General features: G+C 40.1%; 1 protein-coding gene across 4 annotated transcripts in view; it reads left to right on the top strand.

Annotated features, from left to right (window-relative positions):
• Positions 1-26,194, top strand: part of GRIP1 (glutamate receptor interacting protein 1) — a 325,602-nt gene that overhangs the window by 196,414 nt on the left and 102,994 nt on the right. For 2 of the 4 annotated variants that reach the window (XM_023225078.1, XM_023225077.2), the window contains exons 8-10: positions 9,370-9,517; positions 11,749-11,918; positions 19,243-19,398. In XM_023225078.1, coding sequence (XP_023080846.1) covers positions 9,370-9,517; positions 11,749-11,918; positions 19,243-19,398 — 474 coding nt within the window. Of the gene's footprint in view, positions 1-9,369; positions 9,518-11,748; positions 11,919-18,476; positions 18,633-19,242; positions 19,399-26,194 lie in introns of all 4 variants that reach the window. The other 2 variants (XM_031936348.1, XM_031936349.1) reach the window with 2 other exon arrangements.

The raw sequence follows: 26,194 nt of genomic DNA, 5'->3' as shown, positions 1-26,194 counted from the left end.
TATTTCTTTTTCGCTTATGAAGTTATTTTGGCTGGATATGAAATTCTGAATTGAAAATTCTTTTCTTTAAGAATATTGAATATTGGCCCCTACTCTCTTGTGGCTTGTAGGGTTTCTGCAGAGAGATCTGCTGTTAGTCTGATGGGCTTCCCTTTGTGGGCAACCCAACCTTTCTCTCTGGTTGCCCTTAACGTTTTTTCCTTCATTGCAACCTTGGTGAATCTGACAATTATGTGTCTTGGGGTTGCTCTTCTCAAGGAGTATCTTTATGGTGTTCTCTGTGTTTCCTGAATTTGAATGTTAGCCTGCCTTGCTAGGCTGGGGAAGTTCTACTGGATAATATCCTGAAGAGTGTTTTCTAGCTCAGTTGCATTCTCTCTGTCACTTTCAGGTACACCAATCAAATGTAGGTTTGGTCTTTTCAAGTCGTCCCATATTTCTTGGAGGCTTCGTTCATTCCTTTTTATTATTTTTCCTCTAATCTTGTCTTCACACTTTATTTCATTAAGTTGATCTTTAATCTCTGATATCCTTTCTTCTGCTTGATCAATTCGGCTATTGATACTTGTGTATGCTTCTCAAAGTTCTCAAGCTGTTTTTCAGCTGCATCAGGTCATTTATGTTCTTCTCTAAACTGGTTATTCTAGTTAGTAATTCATCTAACCTTTTTTTAATGTTCTTAGCTTCCTTGCATTGGGTTAGAACATGCTCCTTCAGCTCGGAGGAGTTTGTTATTACCTATCTTCTGAAGCCTACTTCTGTCAATTCATCAAACTCATACTCCATCCAGTTTTGTTCCCTTGCTGGCGAGGAATTGTGATCCTTTGGAGGAGAAGAGACATTCTGGTTTTTTGAATTTTTAGCATTTTTGCACTGGTTTTTCTTAATTTTCATGGATTTATCTACCTTTGATCTTTGATGTTGGTGACCTTCGGGTGGGGTTTCTTTGTGGACGTCCTTTTGTTGATGTTGATGCTATTCCTTTCTGTTTGTTAGTTTTCATTCTAACAGTTAGGCCCCTCTGCTGCAGTTCTGCTGGAGTTTCCTGGAGGTCCACTCCAGACCCTGTTTGCCTGGATATCACCAGTGGAAGTTGCAGAACAGCAAAGATTGCTGCCTGTTCCTTCCTCTGAAAGCTTCGTCCCAGAGGGGCATCCACCAGATACCAGCTGGAGCTCTCCTGTAAGAGGTGTCTGTCAACCCCTGCTGGCAGTTGTCTCCCAGTCAGGAGGCACTGTCCCTTCAAGGAGCCCACTTGAGGAGACAGTTTGACGCTTAGCAGAGCTCAAGTGCTGTGCTGGGAGATCTGCTGCTCTCTTCAGAGCCAGCAGGCAAGAATGTTTAAGTCTGCTGAAGCTGCACCCATAGCTGCCCCTTCCCCCAGGTGCTCTGTCCTAGGGAGATGGGAGTTTTATCTCTCAGCTCCTGACTGGGGCTGCTGCCTTTCTTTAAGAGATGCCCTGCCCAGAGAGGAGGAATATGGAGAGACAGTCTGGCCACAGCAGCTTTGCCGAGCTGCAGTGGCCTCCACCGAGTTCGAACTTCCCAGTGGCTTTGTTTAGGCTATGAGGGGAAAACCACCTACTCAAGCCCCAGTACTGGGGGACACCCCTCACCCAACCAAGCTCAAGCATCCCAGGTCGACTCCAGACTGCTATGGTGGCAGCGAGAATGTCAAGCCAGTGGATCTTAGCTTGCTGGGCTCCATGGGGGTGGGGTCTGCTGAGCTCCCTGGCTTCAGCCCCCTTTCCAGGGGAGTGAATGATTCTCTCTCACTGGCATTCCAGGCACCACTGGGGTATGAAAAAAAAACTCCTGCAGCTAGCTCGGTGTCTGCCCAAGTGGCCGCCCAGTTTTGTGCTTGAAACCCACAGCCCTGGTGGCCTAGGCACTGGAGAGCATCTCCTTGTCTGCAGGTTGTGAAGACCATGGGAAAAGCGCAGTATCTGGGCCAGCGTGCACCATTCCTTACAGCACAGTCCGTCACAGCTTCCCTTGGCTAGGGAGGGAGTTCCCCAACCCCTTATGCTTCCCAGGTGAGGCAATGCCCCACCCTGCTTCAGCTTGCCCTTCATGGGCTGCTCCCACTGTCTAATCAGTCCCGATGAGATGAGCCATGTACCTCAGTTGGAAATGCAGCCATGTACCTCAGTTGGAAATCACCTGCCTTCTGCATTGATCTTGCTGGGACCTGCAGACCAGAGCTGTTCCTGTTTGACCATCTTGCCAGCCACCAGATAACTCAATATTTTCATAAGCATTTTTACCATATTATATTAAAGATTTCATTGGGCAGGAAGAGAGGAATTGCAAACAGTATGTTAAAAAGAAAAAAAGTAACTAGAAACTTAATGAGATTCAACAGAATATATTTCTGTAATGGAATCCAGGAGTTCAACACTACTCCCCACCTTCTTGGCATGGGATCCCAAGGGGTTACTTGAAGGAAAGAAGGAATAGTCAATGTTCATCTTTGCATCCCCACTACTTTTCAGTGTGCATGGCATATAGTTGGCAGTTAGTAAATATAGTTTTAAAATTCATGTTGTTGGATGGATGATGACTTAGAAAGTCTACTTCCATGGGACTATGAGGTGGACAGCCTTCTATCCTAGCAAGAATATAATTAGGCTTCCCCAGCCTCCTGAGAGTACATTAATGTTGCTGCTGATTCATCTGATGCCCAAAGCATATGGATCTGGTCCTAGTCACCTACGTAAAATGCCACCATACGAGTGCCTCATCACAGGGGACTTCCTTGAATTGTCTAATATCCAGCTTCTTTTCAAAACCTAAGTGAGAGAAAAGATTGACATCTAACAAAGATCCCAAGAGACATTCAGTCTGTTTACCCTGGGATCCACCTTTACATCATGTTGACCAATACATTATCTCGTCCCATTCTAGAGACACCATCATTGATTTGCTTTTTAATCTTATATCTCAACCTTGATCAAGGAACAGCTGTTGGAAACTACCTCTACATCCTATCATAAAATGTGTTGAGGGCATTATCCGTTATATCATTTACCACCATCTATATATAAAAGCCCATGAGAGAGAGATCTTTAACGCTCCCTGCTAGAATCGTCTTTATTTCCACCACAGGGACTAGTAGACTTCCTCCTTTCCAATAGTGAGAACTGCATAATTGATTATGTTTTCTTTATTATTCAGGTTGCTGGGAAATTGAGTCATTCTTTTTATTGGAACACAATTCACATAACATACAAATAATCATTTTAAAGATACAATTCAGTGGCACTTAGTACATTTACAGAGTTGTGCAAATATCCCCTCTGTCTAACTCCAGCACATTTTTATCATCCCAAAAGGAAACCTTATATCCATTAAGCAGTCATTTTTCCCTCCCCAGCAACCCTGGCAACTACTAATTGTACTTCTACTTTCTGTACCTATGGATTTACTTATAGTTCAGTGTCATGCTTGCAGTGCAGTCAGACTCTATTAACCCTTGTGCTATGGCATTTGTAGACTCTTTCTTCCTGGTTGTTTCCTTATATTACTTATTTTGTTTCAAGCAAACAGCCTCAAGATTTTTGTGTAAAGATGAGTAGAGATATACACAAATAAGAATATTCTCCTTTTAACCTCCAGAGCCACTTGCCACCCTTCTTGCTGCTCTGCCATGACCTATGTGGTCTACACTATGGGCTCTCAAGCCCTCTGGCTTCCAGTTGAGTTTGGCTAATAGGGAATGGTGGCAGTCGATCAGGGGAAGGGAGGACAATGATGAAAAGTATTACTCTCCCGACTTCCTCCTTGTGGGTTCACTGAAATTGGTCCCTTGACTGAAGGTCCCAGCTCATGTCAAGGAGCCCTCATCACTTAGGTCTTTCCGAATCCTGGTTCTACTAGCAATTCTATTATTTGCCTTTTCAGGCTTAGTAGGGTACGGTCCCTATTATTTCTCGCCCCAGAGTACTGTATCATCCCTTGTAGTTTCTCTATAAGCTTCTCATACCTTTCTAAGTTGTTCCTTTATTAAACTCTTCTCAAGTTATCCTAATTTGAATGTATCATGTGTTTCTTGCTGGGACCTGACTTAAACAGTATACTCTACCCCATGGTTCTGTTCAGCTGTCAGTCAACATAATTTGCTCAGAGTCCTCAGCAGATGAGCAAGTCTGGTAGATTCTCCTAGAGCCAAACAATGTCCTCTTCCTCGTGTTCACTGCATTCACATAGGGTTCTATTAAGGTGTATAACAGGCAGGTTGACATGGTTTGCAGGTCAGGGCCATAATCCCTGAGGATGTAACATTTGAGCAGAGCAGTTGTTTAAAAAAAAAAAAAAAAAAAAAAAAGGTGAAGGAAGGGACAGGAAGAGGTGGGGCATTCTGGATAGAGAGAACAACATAAATGAAGACACTGTAGCAGGGATTGACAGCATTTTGAATAACTAAAATAACTGGAACAGAGAGAAGCAGGGCAGAATGGTGGAAGATAAAACTGGTGAAGGAAGCAGAAACCAGATCATCCAGGTCCTTGTAGACCATGTTAAGAACCTGTACTCCGTTACCAGAACAGCTTGGGATTAACGTGATGAGATATTCAATTTAAAGGATCACTCTGGATTGGGGAAGGTGAAGGGCATGAGAGGATGTGGGGAAATCAGATGATGGTAACTCGGGCTAAAATGGTGATCATGGAGATGGAAAGAAAGGATGAAATTGAGAGCTATTTAGGGGGTAAAATCAAGAGAAATTTATAAGGATCTGGGAGAAGATGGGACCAGGGATGGCTCCTGGGTTTCTGGTTTGTGTGATGGAGTGCAGCATGAACCCACCACTGGAGAAGGAAACGTGCAGAAGCAGTGGAGTAGGGTGGTCTCACTCTTCAGTTTGGGACATGTGTCGATGTTCCTAGGAGACGACCAAAAATTGTTCTAAGTGACAAATATGAGCTTGGGGGAATGATGTGTGCTGGATTTAAGAGTGACTGAGGTAAGTGAAACTGTGGGCTACTGAAGTGAGAGAATACAAGACTGAGCTTCTGTTAACTGTTATCAATAAGCCCTGATTGTCTTTCATGAGATAAGCACCCTTTTTTCTTCATCATTTTTTTCTGGTTAGTTAGATTAGGACCTTACTATGATAGAATCTTGCTAGAAAGTTGTAGTTGTGCCCTGGAAACTTCTTAATGTGGAAGCTTCATATTATGTGATGTCTCCTTGAAGGTGGAAGACATCCCTCCAAACTCAGTCTTTAAAGGATGTTATTATTGTCATCCAAATATTTAAAGATCAGAGGATTTTCATCCCACCTTTATAAACATCAGTTATCAAGAATCACTTTTCTATCTAGCAGCTCATCTCATCTATTGATTTGTAGGATACTGGGATTTAAATTCTAGCTACTGTATATTTTCATAAATTTGGTTAACCTGCCTTTCTCTGGCAGGCTACTTAAATGGCATCGTTATTTCTCTGTAGATTCACAGATTGTCATGACTAGGGAAGTTTTATTCAAATCTCTTCATTTTACAAGTGAAGAAAATGAGGTGTAAGGGAGATGATGGCTCGGGCCACATGCTGAGTTGATGATATAGCAAGAACCACCCTCTAGCTGGTCCTCAGCTCCAGCCTTGAGTCCCGTATAACACCACACTGCCTCTTCCCTTAACCATGACTTTGAATTAATCTTATCTCAGAACTGTAATGCTTTCTACTTTAAGTTTTAAAGGAGATTCATTAATTGCATATTTGCATCTCCCAAATGGAAATATTGCACTTGTTGTTTTTTCAAGCCTTAATGGGGCAAGTTGTACTTGAAGAGAGACTTGTTCTAGTTTCCAATCACAGAAGCTGCTGTAGAAGCTGCGGATGCTCTCTCTCTCTCTCTCTCACCCTCTAATTTAATGATGGCAGAGGATCTGGCATCCTTTTCCTAAGCTTCTTAATACTCCTACTCCTGTCATTTCTTTCTACCAGAACAATTTCATGTTAATTCTTCATGATCATTGGAACATTAAAACCACACAAAAATATAAGTTTTAATACTTTGACAAATATACAGGCCAGCAGAAAAAAAAAAAAAAAAACTGAAGGGTTTATATTTAAACACCTTTTGAATATCCTGATGACCTCTTTAAAAACTCTCATGTTTAATCATGATTTAGTACTTTTTAGAAAAGTGAATCTTTTGTGTAAGTATTGAGTAATGGTTGGTTGTAGTTTTATAAAATTTACATCTGCAAATACCTACTTTAAATATCCACTTCTTATAATAACAGTCCAAGACAGATACATTGGTGCAGTCCTCTCAAATGAAAAGGCCTATTGGAATACCAATTCAGTCATTGTATCAAAGACCCAAACTCACAATGCTCACATAAAGATGATAGAAGTTTCTTTCTCAATCTCTTGAGAAATCTGAAGATTTTAGGAACCTAGGCTTCATCTATCTCATGGTTTGATGCTTTGGTCTGCATGGCTGAAGATGGCTTACCACTTCTGAGCCCACATTTCACCAGCAAGGGGGAAATGAGGGAGAGGGGGGCACAGCCATTCTTTTTAAGAGCACATCCTGAAACATGTCACATCTCACTTGCCATTGGCTGGAACCCGGTCCTATGGCTACACCTTGCTGCAAGGGAGGCTGGGAAACGTGGTTCTTAACTGGGCAGCCATTTGCTCAGCTAAAACTTAGAAACCCTATTACTGACAAAAGAAGAGAAGATGAGATATCAGGGAACACCTAGCAGTTTCTGTCATTTCTAAAAGAGATTAAGTAGTAAGTAATCTAGAAACTTTATCATTTTCACCTGTTAAGCAAAATAAATTTATCTTTAGACATGACAAAACCATGAGGAAGAATATAAGTGATTGTCACCCCACAAACATACCTATTAAAATCCAACAAGACCTTGGAGAGTGGGTTTGAGAAGTCAAAATTAGTCATTCTAAAATTCTAGAAAGGTAATGTGAGAAAAGGCCCTGGTAGGCCAGAGCTCATGTAGGGTTTGGCTGAGCAGAAAAAGGTTGCCTTGCAGCATGCTTAAGGAACAGAAGGAGGAAGGCCAACTGCTGGGGGTGGAGCCAGAGGCATCACATTGTGTGCACTGAGCTCAGCCACAGATCTTTTTTAAAATTGAGAGGTGGGCAAATTAACCACCTTAGTGACAGAAGGACAACTAAAACAGAGACTGCAGGGACTGACAAGGATTCTTTACTAGGGTCTCCTGACTGAGACACATGAGGTACAAACTACCATTGCACGTAGGCACGGGGCCCACTCACTGAAAACTCCAAGGTGAGAGTAAGGCAGGACGCACAATGACCAGGTGAAACTCTGGAGAGAAACAAAGCAGCAAATGAGGGAGAAGGAGAGAGAGAAGCCAGGACATTGTCATTGGTCCTAGTCTGATGTCAGGAGATCAGAGAAGTTAATATAGCAAGGTGAGTGAGTGCAGAGAGTAGCATCCACCATAGTTAGGTTCATGGGCAAACCAACCGTAAGATCTGGGGTAGTTGTAATACCCCAGAGCCAAAAACTCTTAGTAGATTAAGACCTTTGGCTTCTTGCAGATATTATTAATGAAACTCTGCTTGCTCTGGAATTGACAGGAAGAGGTATAGGCCCTAATGATCTCTTAACCTTTTTAAGGACTAACATTTCAATCTTACCAGTCAGTTAGGAAACATGGTGTTAACACATGCAAGAATCCTTAGCACTGGATATGCATGTTGTTGACCTGGATATTGTCATCTTTACTTTAAGAAATAATTTATCTCAAACTGAAGATGGCTCTCTCCCATGGACCTTTCAGCTTCATGACTCAATGCATATTACCTGAGCTTCAGCAATCAGAATACAGATTTCCTGTTTCACTATATCTGAGTGGGGCCTTGATGACAAAGATATTCTTGCAGAAAGGCAAAATTGTATTAATGGAGTGTCAAACATCAGAACAGTCAAAAATTAGGAAAAGATTACAGACCCAGTATGCAGTCTTGAAAAATGAGATGACTCAAAGGCTTGAGGTCATAATATAGCAATAATGAAAATATCCTATATGTGTAGCAAAGTGCTTTGTTCATTGGTTTGGTTTTAATAAACATTGTGGAAAAGATATCATTTTATAGGTAAGCAAGCAGGCTTAGAGAGTTTTAGTATTGTTAATTGTCAATTTTGTCAAAACACAAAAAAAGACAGTTTTAGTAACTGGTCTTGTCTTAGATACCATGACACAAATATTGTGAAAATGGGAATTGAATCCAGATGTTTTAATTCCATGTCCCAGACTCTTTCCCTTGTGTCGTGTGGCTCTTCTGAGCTTTAAGCAACATCATGAGCTTTCTCATTTGTTCATGCATTCATTCTACAACTATTAGTGGCATACCTCCGATGTGCTAATCATTATACTAGGCACTGAGAATGCTGTGATTGACAAGACATAGTATCTGCCTTCAAGCATGCTTACAATCTGGCAAGGAACACAGGCACATCATCCATACTGGCCACTGTGAACCAGTGAAATGTATGCTACAGCAGCAGGAATAGAGCAGGCTGTAGAAGCACATGTGAAAGGCATCTTACCAAATTATGACTTAGGCTTCCCGAGGAATTGATGTTGGCATTGAGTCCACAAATGTTAGAAGGAGTTGAAGGAACAAAGAGTGTTCCAAGCCAAAAATAAAGCATATATGAAGTTATGCTTGAGAGGGGAGGTGATCCTAAGTGAGTTCCAGAGGAGGGAAAGACCCAAAAGCTTTACAAATTCAACTTAGTGGACCATTTCTACTACTTGGCTAGAGACATCATCCATCCATCCATTCTTCCAATCATCTATCTACCCATCCATCCATCCTTCTATCCATCTTGTCATTCTTTTATTTATCCATCCACTCATCCTTCTTTCCTTTCTCCCTCCTTTCCTCCCTCCATTTCTTTCTTCTTTCCTCCCTTTCTTTTTTATATCCATCCTTTCATCCATTCATTCAACCATCCATTTATTCCTGGTAGGTGCTAAGATATTGATTGAATTAAGTAATTAATTTTAAAAATCTTTACTGAAAGACCTAGTATATGCTAGGCATTGTGCCAAGCACTGTAGAGGGGATAAAGATACAAGAGATATTATCCCAAGTGACATGGAGCTTAAAATGTCATTGAAGAGATGAACATTACACATACATTAGTACAATACAAGCTGAATGGAACAGGTGTGTTAAGAGGTGCCCTATGAATTTATCATTGGCTGTGGGGATATTATATGGAGGGAAATCTAAGTATCAGTGATAAAATTAACAGGCTAACATCAAACTGAATATTCTTCATCTTTTTCTTTTGTGTCTTTGCTTATTTGTTTTATTTTGTTTTGTTTTCTGAAATTTGTTCTTTGACAGATTCTGTGGCAACAGCATCCGGGCCACTACTAGTCGAAGTTGCCAAAACTCCTGGTGCCAGCCTTGGGGTTGCCCTAACTACCTCGATGTGCTGTAACAAACAAGTCATTGTCATAGACAAAATCAAATCTGCAAGTATTGCAGACAGGTAAGTATTGTAGAAAGTGCCTACATTTCCGCCAGGCATGGTGGCTCACACCTGTAATCCCAACACTTTGGGAGGCTGAGGCGGGCGGATCACCTGAGGTCAGGAGTTCGAGACCAGCTTGGCCAACATGGTGAAACCCCATCTACTAAAAATACAAGAAATTAGCCAGTCGTGGTGGCAGACATCTGTAATCCCAGCTGCTCAGGAGGCTGAGGCACGAGAATCACTTAAACTCATGAGGCAGAGGTTGCAGTGAGCCGAACCATTGCACTCCAGCCTGGGCAACAAGAGGGAAACTCCGTCTCAAAAACAAACAAACAAAAAAAAGTGCCTCCTTTTCAAAAGTGCATGTGTGCAATTTTAAGTATATATAAACACATATGTACACACACTTGTGATACACATATACACATGCATAGACACATACACGTACACAAACACACACAATTCTCTTGCCAGTTTATACAGGTTTCACACAGAGGAGCAAGTTACTGTTGTAGGGCTTAAAAATTCACCTATGTGTCAGCCACCCCATAATGTCACTTCGCCTCATCCAGATGTTTGGTGGTTTGGTGTGGCCTTTAGCCACCAAAAAAAAAAAAAAAACAAAAAACAAAAAAAACAAAACAAAAAAAAAAAACCAAGCAACTAAGCAAGTTTTCTTGCTGTGTCCTAGGGCACTAGCCTGTTCTTAATATAGGGTAACTGAGTAGATCTTTATTAAACCCCGTGCAGAACAGTGATGGGTTTTCCTGAATTGTTGACAATTAAATCCTGCTACCATAAAGTCTGATTTCTTTGTTTCTTAAATAAATAAAATAATACTTTTAAAAATATTTTTTACAATACTTGAAAAAAGTCCTATACTCTCATAGCATGTAAATCTTAGGATTTTACAACCTTCGAGGGTCTCTTAAAATATTCGCTTCAATGCCACAATAAAAATGAAACTTCATGTTTCTAATTAATGTTTTATACTCGCAAGGTAAAAGGGGAAGGAAAAAAAGACTACCTTTCCATCTAATAAATTATTTTACAGCTCCTGGTAAGAAAAACCTCATCTCCCATAGCTAAAGCACTCCAAGTGCAAAAAATGTGGAATTAACGTTTTTAGTTGGAAGAGATGACTTGAAATGCTTTTGTCTTGAGAAATAGACTATTCACACTGGGAATTTATAGATATACTGCACCTGAATGACCAGTCTCCCCTGTATGTTTCCAGCCCTCTTCTCCATGTGCCCCTCAACCTGCCTGGAAAACCTCCAGCCATGGTGCAGTGAACTGCAGCAACCCCCAGTAGTGTGGTCAGTCTATAGCTCCACTGTGGTCTTACCCAACATTCAGTCCTTATCAGTGACAGCCATTGATCCAGGGGTGTTCTCCAGTTCAGTGGCTCAGGATGCTTTAATTTTCTCCCTCTGTTTTTTCGCATTCTGCAGGGGGTAACCAGTTTAAGGAGCTGTTCACTTGACTAGTATGTGGAGATGCTGATGGCTGTGCCAACTTTTCTCAACTCATCTAGTAGCCAGCTCTTGAGCTCAGCAAGATGTAGCAGCCAGCCCCTTCCCTGCCCCCATCTTTCCCCTTGACTCACCATGCAGGCCTGGTTTTATTACTCACTTGACTCCTGCATAATTTCTACCATTATCAAGAACTTTTACACTAATACATGTTCAACTCCAGAATAACATAATAATAAAGAACTAGTGATCTTGGAGCTTGTGTGAGGATTCCAAGGAAGTATTACTGAAATCTCCCCAAGTTATTCTTCTTCACACGTAAAATAGACCCTATTCCAATTCTGAGAGTCATGTTTGAGATTCCGAAGATTTACCAACTCATGTTTACGGATAGAAAAGCTTAGAACAAACAAACACAGACAAAAGTCCAGGGGAAACCTTTTCCTGTTTTTCCCTTTCCTCTTGCTCACTTTCCCTCAACTTTCCACACAAGCACTCCAAAATAAGATTTTTTTTTTTTTTAGAGAAGGACAAGAGAAAACATTTCCTTGAATTTTTCTGTATTTTCCACAAGGTTTTACTTCCTTATTCATATTCAAGGTACTTAAAATTTGACAGATGGTGTTTCTTATAACACTCAAACTTTTCTTTCTTTTTTTTTTTGTTTTTAAGTAAATGAAAACTGTGTGAAATTTTAACTATGAGGTACATGAAAGTCAGATTCCAAAGAGGAAGGCACCACCTCTTACCGAGTATTTCTCCTTTCCGTAGATGTGGCGCATTGCACGTGGGAGATCACATCCTCTCCATCGACGGAACCAGCATGGAGTACTGTACACTTGCAGAAGCAACCCAGTTCCTGGCCAACACCACTGACCAGGTCAAGCTTGAGATCCTTCCCCATCATCAGACACGGCTGGCCCTAAAGGGGCCCGACCATGGTGAGATGATCTACCTGGATCAAGCTCTTTCTCTGGCCCTCACAGTGTTGCTCCCTCTAGCAGAGTTAGACTGGGTCTCATTCTGCCTTTATTTTGAGAAGGAGTCTCACTCTGTCCCCCAGGCTGGAGTGCAGTAGCATGACCTCAGCTCACTCCAACCTCCGCCTCCTGAGTTCAAGCCATTCTCCTACCTCAGCCTTCCGAGTAGCTGGGATTACAGGCACCCACCAGCATGCCCAGCTAATTTTTGTATTTTTAGTAGAGACAGGGTTTCACCATGTTGGTCAGACTCATCATTTCTTTACCAAACAAGGTTGTGTTTGTTTACTCAAATTCATCTTCCAAAGTCTTTTTTCCAAGCCACACATAATTTACTTGAAACCATAACATCAAGGAAAAAATTTTCAGGCTAGTGCTATTTAATATTTTTTTCTTTACAAAGTCTTTGGTGCAAATTGAATGTGCAGAGAAGGCAAATAATTTGACTTCTTGGTATTCATTTTGAATGTCCAGTCTAGATGAAGGCCAATGAAGGCAGATAGTAAAACTCTCACTTAAAACCAAATAAGCAAAGTGGATTTTGATGGCAGAACCTTCAAATATTTGGCAGGAATCAGAGGGAACCAGTTATATGAAGCATTGGTTTTCAATATATTTTGTCTTTTGCCAGTGTAGTTTTTTTCTTAGGATAGAAAACAACCTGCATGACCGAAAATCTTGTCTGGGAGAATCAGAATATTTGACTCCATTTATTCAATAAAAAGTGTCAGCTGAAGGTATCTGCATTTTCACTCCCTTGAAATTCACAGATACATTTGCCGGGTGTTTACACCATCTACCTAGGCACCTTTAGGCAAAACCTGGTACGAGAAAGGGGTCTTTGAGCCCTAAATCAAATGAAGTCAAGTTCTCCAGTAGGATCTTTGTTCCTACTCCTTCTCCTGCCCTATTCCTTAAACCAAGCAGCATTCCTTTGTACTTCTTGAAATTAGAGGCCTCACTGGTATTGTCAGGGTGGCCTAAAGGAGGATAATGCATTTCTGTATATTCAGACACAGTGCAGTTTTCTCTGAAATAGAAATTTGCTTATGAGGGGGTCATTTGTATTGTGTCTCTCACCTTCTAAAACACACTGTACTTCTCCACAGTCTGGGGTGGGGGGAAAGAGGGACCAGATAATTTTCATACTAAATCAGTCAGCTGGATGCAACCTTTTAATTAAATGGAGCTTAGACAGCCCTGAAGCTAATGAAAATCTCTAGTACAACATTACCCTTATCAGATTTTAATTTTACACATTGGAGTAGAGAAATGATGCAGCATAGGCAGGTTATGAAAAGAAAATCTGCATCACAGTATTGGAATAGAAATGCAAACAGCTGTAGGAAGGTGCCGTTCACAAGGATGCACCCCATTCCTATCAGGAGGCCCTGTGGGCCCTTCCTGCACTCTGGCAGAGAGGAGAGATTTCTGAAGCTGTTTTAAGTTTCTTTAAATTAACTGGCAGTCATCATTGGATTTGGAGCACAGTAGCCGTAAGAATGCACACTGTAGTGCTCTCTCATCATGGGGTTTTGCTTGCTAAATTCTGGTATCAGCGAATCGGAAATGCATACCAGACCCTTTTAAAACGTTAGCGTCTTTAGCAACCTCTTTTATTTTTCTTTAGTTGGCCCTGTATACAATTCACAAATAATTCAAATGTTTTCAACTCATGGAATATTAAACTTTTTAACCTGCCAAGGCAACTTAAGATTAATTTATGTACTAAAATACATGGACTAAGAATGAATTTTTTGCCTTTATTGTGGAAAACCTGATGTTTGTGTTGCAGGGACAGGAAGCTGATAGGAAGTTTAGGTAATTTCAGCTTCCACTTCTGACTCCATCATCTACATTTACTGAAAGTTGTTCACTGTCTTTCTTATCAAGCAGGCATTTCCTCTGTATTGCACATTAAAATCAGACTTGCATTTCCAAGAGGAAATACATTTTGGCTCCTAAACATAATTAAATCATAGTAAAGAAGAAAAACAAACACAAAATTATTCTTATGTTTACAATTCTCAAACTTACATTTTTGACTAATGGAGTTTTACATAGTTTTACCCTTTCTCCACAAGAAAGTTCTGATTGTTTTTTTTTTAAGATCTCTGATGCCTGAACAGTGTGTGTCTCAACACACTTCCCAAATTTTCAGATTTTGTTAGCAGCAAAGCATACACCAAAGAGTTTTCAGGGCAATGTAGAAATGAATATCTCAACTTGGAATAAGAGATTAGCTATGCCTTTCACTGATAAATAGCAGCATTAAAGAAGCTGACAAAAATGAGTTTTCAGTGACATTAGAAATTGTTCCCACTGAGGGTTTTCAGAGACATAATCGGATTGAAGGAAACTGACATTTTAGAAAGGAAAATGTGACCAGAGTCACTAGACTCAACACATTCAGTACCAAGAGGACCTTCCATTTGAGAGCTCTAGGGCTACCACTGGAACCGCTGTGGTCTGCTCTCTTGAACATCCTGAACAGAGCAAGAGGCTGCAATTAGAGAAGAAAGAAAAGTAACTTCTGTGGTCATATATCTCTTGAGACTACAGTAGTGATGTCACCATGAAATGATGCAAAAAGCGTAATATTTTAAATGTGTTGTTTTCTTATCCATAACGAAGGACTTAGACATATCCATAGGAAGAGGTGGTATGTCTGGTGGCTGAAGTGGGGACTTTAGGATCACATATCCAGAGCTTCACCTCTGACTCCACCACATGGGGCCTTAAGCAAGTTACCCAACTTTTCTATACCTCAGTTGCTTCGTCTGTAAAAGGGGGGTCATAATAATACCTGCCTCAAAGGAATATTCTGAACATTATCTGAGCTAATCGATCAAAAAGCACCTAGCACAGTGCCTAGTATATAATAAGTACTCAGTGAAAGTAGGCTATGATTATCAGCAGTATTAAGTGAGAGAATGTCTATAAGTGCTTTTTGCAAGATGATAGGACATGCCAAAAATGTCACATCTTATTATTAACCTCTGGAAATACCTGCCTATCTAGTATACCACTGTAAAACAGAAAACATTTGGAGTGTACATTCAAAATAGGTAGCAGCTGTCTTCTCTGGCCTACATTATTTGTTCAATACCTTTTGCATTCATCATCCATAGTGTATAGTTTTGTGCACTATCTTATTTTTGTCTCTTAATTATTTTATATGTGTGAAGATTTAATCCCCAGTAATAATTCAAGATCAAGGTAAAGGGTATGACCTTTAACCTGCCTGCAGCAATTGGCACAGTCTGGGAAAGCAATAGGTGGTAAATAATATCTTCCTTATTGACTTATTAATTGTGCTTGACAGTCCTAACAAATGCCCAGTAATTTTCAAAGCTCTCAGTAAAGAAGTGGGTCAAAAGGTGGGTGTAGAAACCCAAAGTGCATTCACCGTACCCTGTTGAAACAGATGGTACTTTGTGAAAAGTATGCCAAAGTGTCTGTGGTTGTAAATTGGCCAGACCCAGTAATAACTGCTCTTGCTAAAATGTCTTCCTGTATACCCAAAGTAGAATGAGGATGGTGAGAGAGAATCCATTAGGGACATCCTCTGCAATAAATACTCTTTTATCTCAAGGAAAATGCTGCTGCAGTCTTCACATGGACACCCTGGCTGATATTCCTGTTCATTTATGCATTTGTTCATTCATTCATGTATTAATCATTATATACTAGGCACTGTTTTAGTTGCTAGAATATATTTAGTGAGCAAGACAGGCGAAGCATATCCCTACTCTTATAGAATTCACATTCTAGTATAGACAGACAAACATTAAAAATAGATTAAATAAATAAAGTTGTTTGAGACAGCAATAAGTGCCACGAAGAATGTAAAACAAGAATGAGATAGCACGGGGAGGGCAGCTCCTTCAGCCAGGGAGATCAGCAACAACTTCTCCGAGGAGGTGGCACCTCGGGTGAGACCTGAATGATGAGAAGGAGGCAGTCATACAAACAACTGGGGAAAGAAGAGCAAGTGCGAAGGCCTTGAGGCAGGAAGGAACCTGACTTGTTCTAAGAGGAGATACAAGATCAGTATGGCTAAAATATACAAATGTTGGGGAGAGTGATATGGATGAAACTAGCGAGATAGGCAGGGGCTGCATTTGATTCTCTTTGTAATAGTTAGCTATTCAGGCTGGGCACAGTGACTTACGCCTGTAATCCTAGCACTTTGGGAGGCCAAGGCGGGCAGATCACTGGAGGTCAGGAGTTCGAGACCAACCTGGTTAACATGGCAAAACCCCATCTCTACTAAAAATACAAAAATTAGCTGGGCGTAGTGGTGGGTACCTATAATCCCAGCTACTGGGGAGGGTGAGATGGGAGAATCGCTTGAATCCAAGAGGCAGAGTTTGCAGTGAGCTGAGATTGCACCATTGCATTCCAGCCTGGGCGTCAAGAGTGAAATTCTGTCTCAAAAAAAAAAAAAAAAAAAAAAAAAAGTAAGCTATTCAAACAGGAGTAGCATGATCTAACTTATGTATTTAGAAGGCTACCCTAACTGTGTTGTGGAAGGTGGGAATGCAGGAGATGAGTTGGGGAGCCACGTCTGAAGTGTTACAGTGGTCTAGATGAAGGAGGTGGCAGCTTGAATTAGGAAAGTGGAGAGACAGGGTAATCCAAACCACAAACAAAGCAGTTGAGTAGAAGGAGCAGGCCAGATGGTTTAGGGCAACAAAATTATAGTGGCTATGAAAGTTTCTGCTGCAGATTTCTGAGAAATTCTCTAAACTTAAGTGTCCAGCGAGTGAAATTTCTTGAGTGAAAGATAAATTTATTTCCTTTAAAAGATACTTTATTGTTAGCACGTAGATGGAAAAGTAGACAAATCAATATACTCTGAACTCATTTGTTTTTCTTCTGTGTACCAGCACCATGCTAAGCACCGTATTTGCCTAATTCTCAGTATCCCTGTGAGGTAGACGATTTCATGATCTCCATTTGATGTTTGAGGAGATCCAGGTTTAGAATGGCTGAGTAGCGGGCCAAAGTCATACAGAAAGGAAGGGTTGGAGGCAGAGCTGAAACCCAGGTCTGCTTCACCCCGCAGTGATCTGTCCATGCTAGTGCTTTTTTTCATGTACTGTTTCATTCTAGAAAGGATGCGAATTGACCAATTCAGCTGGCATCACAGTTGATGAAACTTAAGTTCTTTTCTAAATGACCCTCTTTTCAATGCATAGAGTATTTCACCTCTCTACATATTCACATGTAAGACACCTAACACCAGAATCATCAAAGTAGAAGGAGATATAAATTCGTATGTTAAGCCAGGCCTGGTGGCTCATGCCAACAACTCAGGGCTAATCCCAACAACTCAGGGCTGAGACGGGAGGATCACTTGAGACCAGCTTGGGCAACATAGGTAGACCCCCATTTCAACACAAATAAAATAATAGTAAATTAGCTGGGCATGGTGGCATGGGCCTGTAGTGCCAGCTACTCAGGAGGCTGAGGCGGGAGGATTGCCTGAACCCAGGAGTTCAGGATTACAGTGGGCTATGATTACAACACTGCACTCCAGCCTGGGTGACACAGGAAGACCCCATCTCTAGAAAAATAAAATAAGTTCATATGTTATTTTGAGTTCTTTAAGATTATTAAATGAAAAACTTCATATCAGACATAAAAACAAACATTATATTGCTCATATTTCAGAACACTGGGTGGAATATCAAATCTTAACATTGAAACTGGAATGGAAACATGATAAAGATTTTCTAAAACATAAAAGGGATGCCAATTTGAAATTTTAGTAAAGTTTGAAATAAGCGTTATTAAAATTTTATGGCATCAAGGAAATATAAAAACGTGAAATATTTTAATAATTATTTCTAATATAAATATGCTTTTTCAAAAAATCATAAAATATAGAGACTTTCATCTTCTCCTTATTAGATGGGATGCAGATAAGATTCTGATACTGATAGATGATTAGAGTGGTTTGTTGTTGAGGAAAATCAAGTCCAAGTGATGGATTGTAGTGTGATTAAAATGTCAGAGCAGTAAATTCTGATGTGTGACTAGTAAACCACTTGAATCATGCACCGATATGATTTATTGCTCCTTCTTTTCTTTTTCTCAAAACAAGTGCTACTAACTGACCAAGATTTGCAAATCTTTAATTACTAATTGTGTGCCATAGATCTTTGAGGGGCTGACTTTTAAGTTAAAAAAAAAAAATGTTTTTAATCTCTGCTGCAAAGCAGTGGGGGAGATTAGAAATTGATTCAGTAGACATCTTAAAAGAAGAAAAAATGAACTGAGGAAAGATATGCATTATCCTTGGGAAGATGAAAAGTTTACATCCTTTATGTTAATCATCTATTTTGCTGACCACTGAGAAAAGGGCAAAGCCAAATAGATTTGTTTTTATTTGCAAGCAGCTTTGTTTTTTGTTGTACTTTTAATTTGGGCAATTCAGTTATTTTTCCTCTTTTTTGGTTCTTTGTTTTTGTTTGTTTGTTTTTATTTCTCATCATCACTTCATATGGGCAGTGAAAATTCAGAGGAGCGACAGGCAACTTACCTGGGATTCCTGGGCCAGCAACCACAGCAGCCTTCACACCAACCATCACTATAACACGTACCACCCTGACCATTGCAGAGTACCAGCCCTGACATTCCCGAAAGCACCTCCTCCAAACAGCCCTCGTAATGTTCCCTGCTTTCTCCTCCTGGTCTTTTATTTCAATTATATTTTTCTCACTCTTTCCTTTTGGCTTCATGGGTGTTGTTTTTTTCTGTTTCTTATAGCAGCAATATATCATTTCTGACATCTCCTAGGTTTTTTTCTTTTCCATCAGAAAGCATTTGTTGTTAGGAAAGGATGTAAATGTTCAGAATGCTTTATATGTGGCTGAGGAAGTAACAATTCAGAATATTATACAGAGACAATGTTCTCAGGTCTTCTTTGTGTATGTGGAATCACTTATGAAATTCATGTCAGAAAATATCTATGAAAATGAGATTATGTATTTGATGCATTGAGTTGTTCACAAAGTTGTTCTTTTGTTTAACGCAATTCTCATAGAGTCTCTTTGTATTCCTATGAGCTTATAAAGATCCTGCTGCCCCCTAGCATTTGTAGGCTCTTGTAAAGCATTGTCTCATGCTCCTGAGGGCTGTCCTCCGTCTGGCTAGAGTCCTTTCTAGCCATTGCTATGCATCATATGTGTCTTTCTGGATCGTTACTGGTTGGCAAGTGTGGCGGGCTCACACTCCACCTGAGAGTGCTCTGTGCAACATCTTCACTCTCTTGCAGCAGCTTTGGTGTCTTCATCCTTCTCTCCTACCTCCATGAGTGCATACAGCCTGAGTTCCCTGAATATGGGGACTCTACCTCGAAGCCTCTACTCCACCAGCCCACGTGGAACCATGATGAGGAGGAGACTGAAAAAGAAAGACTTCAAAAGCTCATGTAAGTGAAATAACAGCCAATGGCATTTGGCCTGGAAAAAAAACCTGTGGGCATTGGAACCTTGGAAATACTGAAATTGTGGGAAGAGTGTTTCACAGTTGCCTAAGTGATCAGGTAGATGCTGAGCAGCTAACAGCTCTGTGCCAAAGACCATTGGCATGATACCCAGTATCTGTTTGGCAATGACTGCACCCCAATATAACTTCAGACTGAATTCATTCATACTACCTTTGCCTACAACTTTTTATTTGAGATTTGAGATTTTTCTTGCTCTTTTGATGTCATACCATACCCAAAGGTATGATTTTGCCTTTAAGACTCCTCGTATTATATTCTGGGTAACTTTGGACATGAAACCTTTGTTCTTAGTTTCTTACTCACTCTAAAGAAATTTTGTGAAAATGATGCTCCCCTTTTGATAAATATAAGATTCTCATGCATTCATTTAATGTTATCATAAATTTCATACTAAATTATATTTTGTTACCCTCCTCCCCAAAACAATGATAAATATGAACATCCCTTTTTAAACTGTATCTCATTCCCCAAGACTCTGATACTTTTTCCAGAAACCTACCCCACTGGTAGTCAGTGATCTAACATATATTTCTTTTTTTTTTTTTGAGACGGAGTCTCGCTATGTCTCCCAGACTGGAGTGCAGTGGCGCGATCTCGGCTCACTGCAAGATCCGCCTCCCGGGTTCACGCCATTCTCCTGCCTCAGCCTCCCGAGTAGCTAGGACTACAGGCACCTGCCACCATGCCCAGCTAATTTTTTGTATTTTTAGTAGAGACAGGGTTTCACCGTGTTAGCCAGGATGGTCTTGATCTCCTGACCTCGTGATCCACCCACCTTGGCCTCCCAAAGTGCTGGGATTACAGGCGTGAGCCACCACGCCTGGCCTAACATATGTTTCTTATTGCCCACTCCAGTCTGAGGAAGATTGGAAGGATGCTCAGTTTTACAATAAGCATCCTAAAGTCATGGAATTTCAACCATGAGTCTTGTAAAAATGATCTGGACAGCCAAACACGATATACACTAAGCAAGACTAGGAAGATGTGATTGGCTACTTGCTTTGGATAGTGGTTGTCTGAACAGAGGGGAAAAAGGGTGATTGAATGCCTTAAAAAGAAAGAAATACAAATCACTCGTACATTTATCATTTCTAACTGTTAGAGAAGATCATTCTCTCTCATCATGATCACATAACTTGCGGAAGAAGAGAACACTAGCCTTTCTAACTAGACCTAACCATAGTCTAGAGAGTCTGTTTCTTGTCCTGTATCCCTTTTGATGGCCATGATTTTGATTCCTACAAAGAAATTTAAAGAAGATGGGATCTCTTCCTGTGCTCACCATGGGAATAAAAATAAGGAACATCCTTAAGTTACCTAAATAAAACCAAAGCCAAATACTTCACAGCTGGTATGGACTTACTGGGCTTTTCAGCTTGTTTGCAAGAGATTCATCTCCCCAGGAGGATCTCTCTCCAGTCTCACTAGGGCCACACTAAGTGCCCAAGACCAGCCATCACCCACACTGGGAACTAGTTACTTCATGACACAGGAACCTGAAGGTTTCCCTACAGTGAACTCCATTGCAAAAGACAGGGTCACCACTGTGGTTTGTACATGATTTAGACTTGCATATATACTTTACATATAAGGAGATTTGTCAACTTTGGTATATGAAAATGATAGTAAAATTGAAATGGAAAATGGAAGACTGAATTTAGTCAAAATGAGAATAAAGTGCTCTTAGAGTCCCATATGTTTTTTAGTTGACACTAGAGTAAATTATTTACTCTTGGAAGAAACTAATTGAATGCAATATAGTGAACTGGTTATAAGCCTAGACTCTGCTGGGTTCCATCCCAGCATCATTACCTTCTAGCTGTAGGACCCTGAGCAAGTTCCATAAACTCTATGCCTCAACTGAAAATAGGGAAAATCACTTCATTGGGTAATTGTGAAGATTGCATGAGGTATGCCTTGACTGAAAATATGAAGAATTACTTCACTGGGCAATTGAGATTACATGAGATTGCATACGTATATGTGTTTTAGAACAACACCTGGTAAATAGTAAGCACAATTTAATTGTTAGCTATTTTGAATAGTTTGTGTTAACTGTCATCTGCCTAAATCTGAATTGTCACATGAGAACATCTCTTGATATTGCTCTCAGAGTTTAGTGTTTTTCACGAGGGGTGCATTTTGGCCTAATACATAGGTCTTGAGTCTTCCATATAATGCCTTCAGGGTTTGTGGTGGTTATTTGTATATGAATTTTTTTACAGATAATGGTTTTGTGTGTAGTACTCCTCAGTGACAAAAATAGGCTAACAGCCCTCAGCAGGGAAGAGCAATTAAAATGAATTCATTAGTGTTCCTACTTCTGCTTCAAAGACTAGTATTTGTGTTAGGGAAGACTTGCTATGTTGATTAGGGACATTACTGAATACAAACGAATGATGTTTGGCTATCTTAGGTTGATATTTACATATCTTCAATCTTGTAGTAGGAAACAAAGCTGAGGCAGCACTGTCGCTGATCTGCATAACCAACTCATAAATTCTCACTTGAATCAGGACATTATTCTTGAACATGTTAGAAATATAAACAGAAACCTGTTTCAATACATTTCTGGTTGTTTGTGTTTGCTGTAGACATTAGTCACTAGAGCACCACTCACAATATACATACCAGAATGTTTATAAATGTGTCTCAGGAGATCATACATTTTATATTTTATTCAAACAATAAATTCCAAATGCTATGAACTTTTATTCAGACTTCAAAAAGACCTGGAAAAATGATAGCGTTGCAAAGGTTTTTGTTTTTTGTTTTTTGTTTTTTTTTTTGTTTTTTTTTTTTTAATGAGGTTTTTTTTCTTTTATTGCACAGGTTTGGTATGGTCACATTAGATGTAAAGGTCTTCCCAAATAACTGATAATAAAAGTTTTATTGCCACTCTTACTATACCATAGTTTATTTCCACCACTTTATTTATGTCTTTATCCTTTGCCACCATTTGCTGCCCCCTTTGTAATACTTATGTTTCTATAGCAACCAGGCCATTTGTGTAGATGGTGAATCATGGCAAAAGTCACAAATACAGTAAAAAGTCCCTTTGCTGTATTGGTGACGACTTGAGGCCAGAGCTTGCAAAACAGAAAATTCCGATATGTGTTTCCAATGCCAAGGAAGGAGATGCCCAGAAAAAAAAATGAAACCTTCTCACATGAAAATTAAAACATTCTATATCACTGATCAAAGAGGAAATACAAGAAGTCTGTATATAGCGATGTGTTATAAGTATTAAAACAGGAAGGCGTCATGTTTGTTTCATAGGGAAAATAATGAATACAGCACACATTAGGCTTTGACGAGTGTCACAAAGCCCTGGAGGCATGGCCAAGCCAAGTCATAGAGGGAGCCCTCTCATCTCCTCTGCTGGAATCTTACTGCCCTTTCCCTGGCTGCCTGTGCTGCCTCTTTTTCTGCCAAAGAGGCCAGGTCTCCTTCTAGAACCTCATCATCTCCCTGTAACAACAGCATGGCTGAGCAACAGATCTAGCTAGTTTGCCGTGCTTTCTGTTCCCCGCCACTGTACCCTGGGCCAGTGTAGAGACTGTCTCTTCCCAGTCTGCCTGAATTTCAGCAAAGAGTAGAAGTTAGAACACATTTCCAGAATGGTCTTTGCTGCTTTTGTCATCAGCAGTAACTAGAGAGAGTGCCACTGCAAAGAGCTGAAGGAAAGAAAATGAAAAAACCTAACAACTTTTCTGGTTCCTTCCATCAACCTGGGAACAAAGAATGGAAGATAAAGGCAGCTACTGGTAAGCTTTTCTAAGTGCCCATTCAGGGAGCCCTGGAAGGGGACACCCCAAGAACTGTCCTTACACCCTTATCTGGACAAAGGAGCTGTTGGCCGCCTCTACTGCGTTCCTGAACTGGATCACATGATACACATGTGTTGAGTCTATGGCAGGTTGACTATAGTGTGGAACACTTTAGTGAGACAGAAGTCTTAGATTACAGGATCAATAATAAAAACACATTATTCTTTGGGAGGCTGAGGCAGGTGGATCACTTGAGCCCAGGAGTTTGAGACCAGTCTGGGCAACACGGCGAAACCCTGTCTCTACAGAAAAAGAAAAAAATACAAAAATCAACCAGGTGTGGTGGCACACACCTATAGTCCCAGGTACCTGGGGGGCTGAGGTGGGAGGATTGCTTGAGCCCAGGAGATGGAGGTTGTAGTGAGCCAAGATTCCGCCACTACACTGCAGCCTGGACAACAGAATGAGAGCCTATCTCAAAAAAAGAAAAAAAGAAAAAAAAAAAAAAACAGATTATAGTAATAAATGTTTGGGGTCCTTAGTTCTCTGTATTTTTTAAATGCTTCTCATAGCTGATAGAAAATCTTGCAGCCTTCTAAATTAAATAAACATTGGGTAAATTTTTTAAACTTTTGGAGGTGTTTTTGGCTCCCCCTTCCCTTTACTAGGAAGAACAAGAATTGACAAAAATACAGTCATTCCCTGCAAATCTGAAGAGTTGTGAACAGAACCCTCTATGTGAGAATGGGAATAGGACAGAGCAGGCAGGAATCTTGAACACAACCTCAGCATACACCCGTTAGCGGGATTCAAACATAGGATGTCAGCAATTTAGTCATTTCCATCTTCACCTTGAGGAGTAGACAAGCCTCGGCCAAAGCTGGTAGCTAGTAGCAATGATGACTGAATACTTTGCAGAAGCATCTGCTCCTGGAGAGAGAATTCACCATCCACATTTTCAAATGACAGGGGTATATTCACCTTCATTTTCTTTTGCTGGTTGACCACATTAATGAAGCAGGATAATCAAGCTCATTTTTTTCTCCTCCAAGTTAATATTGACTTTTTTTTTCTTTTGTTCCTTATCTTTAAATCTACAATATATCTTTTTCATATCTGGTAATAATTTTCAAAACTTTTATATGTGTCACTAATCAATACATATAATTTCAAATGAAATTTTGCTCTGTCAAATAAAAGATTCCAATATGTCAGAGGACTCTCAGAGTTAATTATAAAATCATAAATTATTTACTATAATGCTATATGTATAATATAAATTGTAACTATATAATTATAAAACCAATACATAATATGTAAATTTATTTTAAATCCTAAATTCAATTTTCTAATAATTAGTATTATCTCAACTTGCCTCCAGATAGAGCTTATAAATTTAATAATATTCATATTAAATTAGTACTTATTTTCAAAACCTTCTAGAGAATAAAATTATTCAACTATCTTCTCTGTTTCAAAAAATATAGCAAGTCTTTCTTTTGAGAAGGCTTCACTATATCTAATGTAATCTCACCTGTTACTATTAAACTGACCTCTTTTTTTCTTGGCTCTTTCTTAGTAAAGATGGTAAACAGCTGCCTTAAAGTTTCTTAAACAGCTTTTAACTCCAATTAAGTAGTCTGATAATCTATATCAAATTGTGATCTCAAATGAAAAAACATTAATGTGAACTTATAAAAAAGTCACAGAAAGTAAAGGATTTCTGATTAAGTCCAAAAAGCTTCACCTAGAAGATAAGTGGAAGTTACCTGCCAAACATGTGATGCTGTAACGTGATACTCCCATCTTCTATGAGAAATAACTGGAATGCAACGTACTCTCCAGGTCCTTATTGACAGGAAATGGTGTCTCCCAGTGGTTTGGTGCCACTGATAGCAAAAATTATGATCTGGAGAGTAATCACGGTACACTCTACATCAGCAAAACCACACCAGAACATGTGATCTAAATTAGTACATGGCAGTCCATGTGTCAGACCTGGCAATTGCAAGCTTCCACCTGTAAGAAGCATAGGGTTGGAGGCTACCTTTACCCCCCACTGCAGGCTATGTTAACCTTAATCCAGCTGCAACAGAATGAGGATGGTGCTTCTTAAGGAAAAGTCGATTTTTTTTTTCTTACTCCTCCTAGACAAATGATCTACTTCACCCTCCCTTGCCCCATCAGCTGCAATTACCTGGGTCCTGAAGAATGACTTGTAGTTCCTTATGGTAACTCAGCAGCGTCTATGAGAAGTGTTGCTTCCTAAAAGGAATGTGCAGATGACATCCCAAAACTTGATTCATTCCCCATTTATTCAGCATTTATTGAATATTCCAGGCACTAAGATTTCAGAGATTAAAAGAGCTGGTTCCAACCTTTCAAGGACTCAGGGTCAGGTGGAGAGAAATAGGCAAATAGAGACCTGATAAATGCTGAAACGGAACCATGTATTAGAAATGTGGAAATATAGAAAAGTAAGTACCTAATTTTGCCTGGATAAAACAGAGAAAGGGACCCAGAGCAAGAGCTGAGTGGCAGAGGGCACAGTATATATGAAGACACAAAAGTGTGTCAAGAGGGCTGAGGCACATGGCACATGAAGGGACCACAGAGAAACGGGAGAGTGGGTGGGCAGGAGAAAGGAACTGATGAAGGATGCTGTGTACTCTGCTAGAATTGAAAAGTTTGTTCTATAGGAAACAGGGAGCTATTGAAAATTCAAAACGGGGCAGGGGTTACCTTTGCCTGTTAGGAAGGCTACTGTAGCAGCAATTGGAGGCTGTTAGCATAAAACAAGAGGCAGGGTCACTAGTTAGAAGTCTATCCAGTAATGTACACTGGTGATGATGAGGCCTTGCTCTGTAGTAGTGACAATAAGAAAGGGAAGAAGATTCACTCAGTTTGGAAAACATTGAGTTTGAGGAGCCAACGAGACAGTCTGTAGG

Source organism: Piliocolobus tephrosceles, chromosome 10 (assembly GCF_002776525.5).
Source record: "Piliocolobus tephrosceles isolate RC106 chromosome 10, ASM277652v3, whole genome shotgun sequence".
NCBI lineage: Eukaryota > Metazoa > Chordata > Mammalia > Primates > Cercopithecidae > Piliocolobus > Piliocolobus tephrosceles.
Note: the sequence above shows the minus strand (reverse complement) of the source record. Positions and strands in the feature narration are given on the sequence as shown.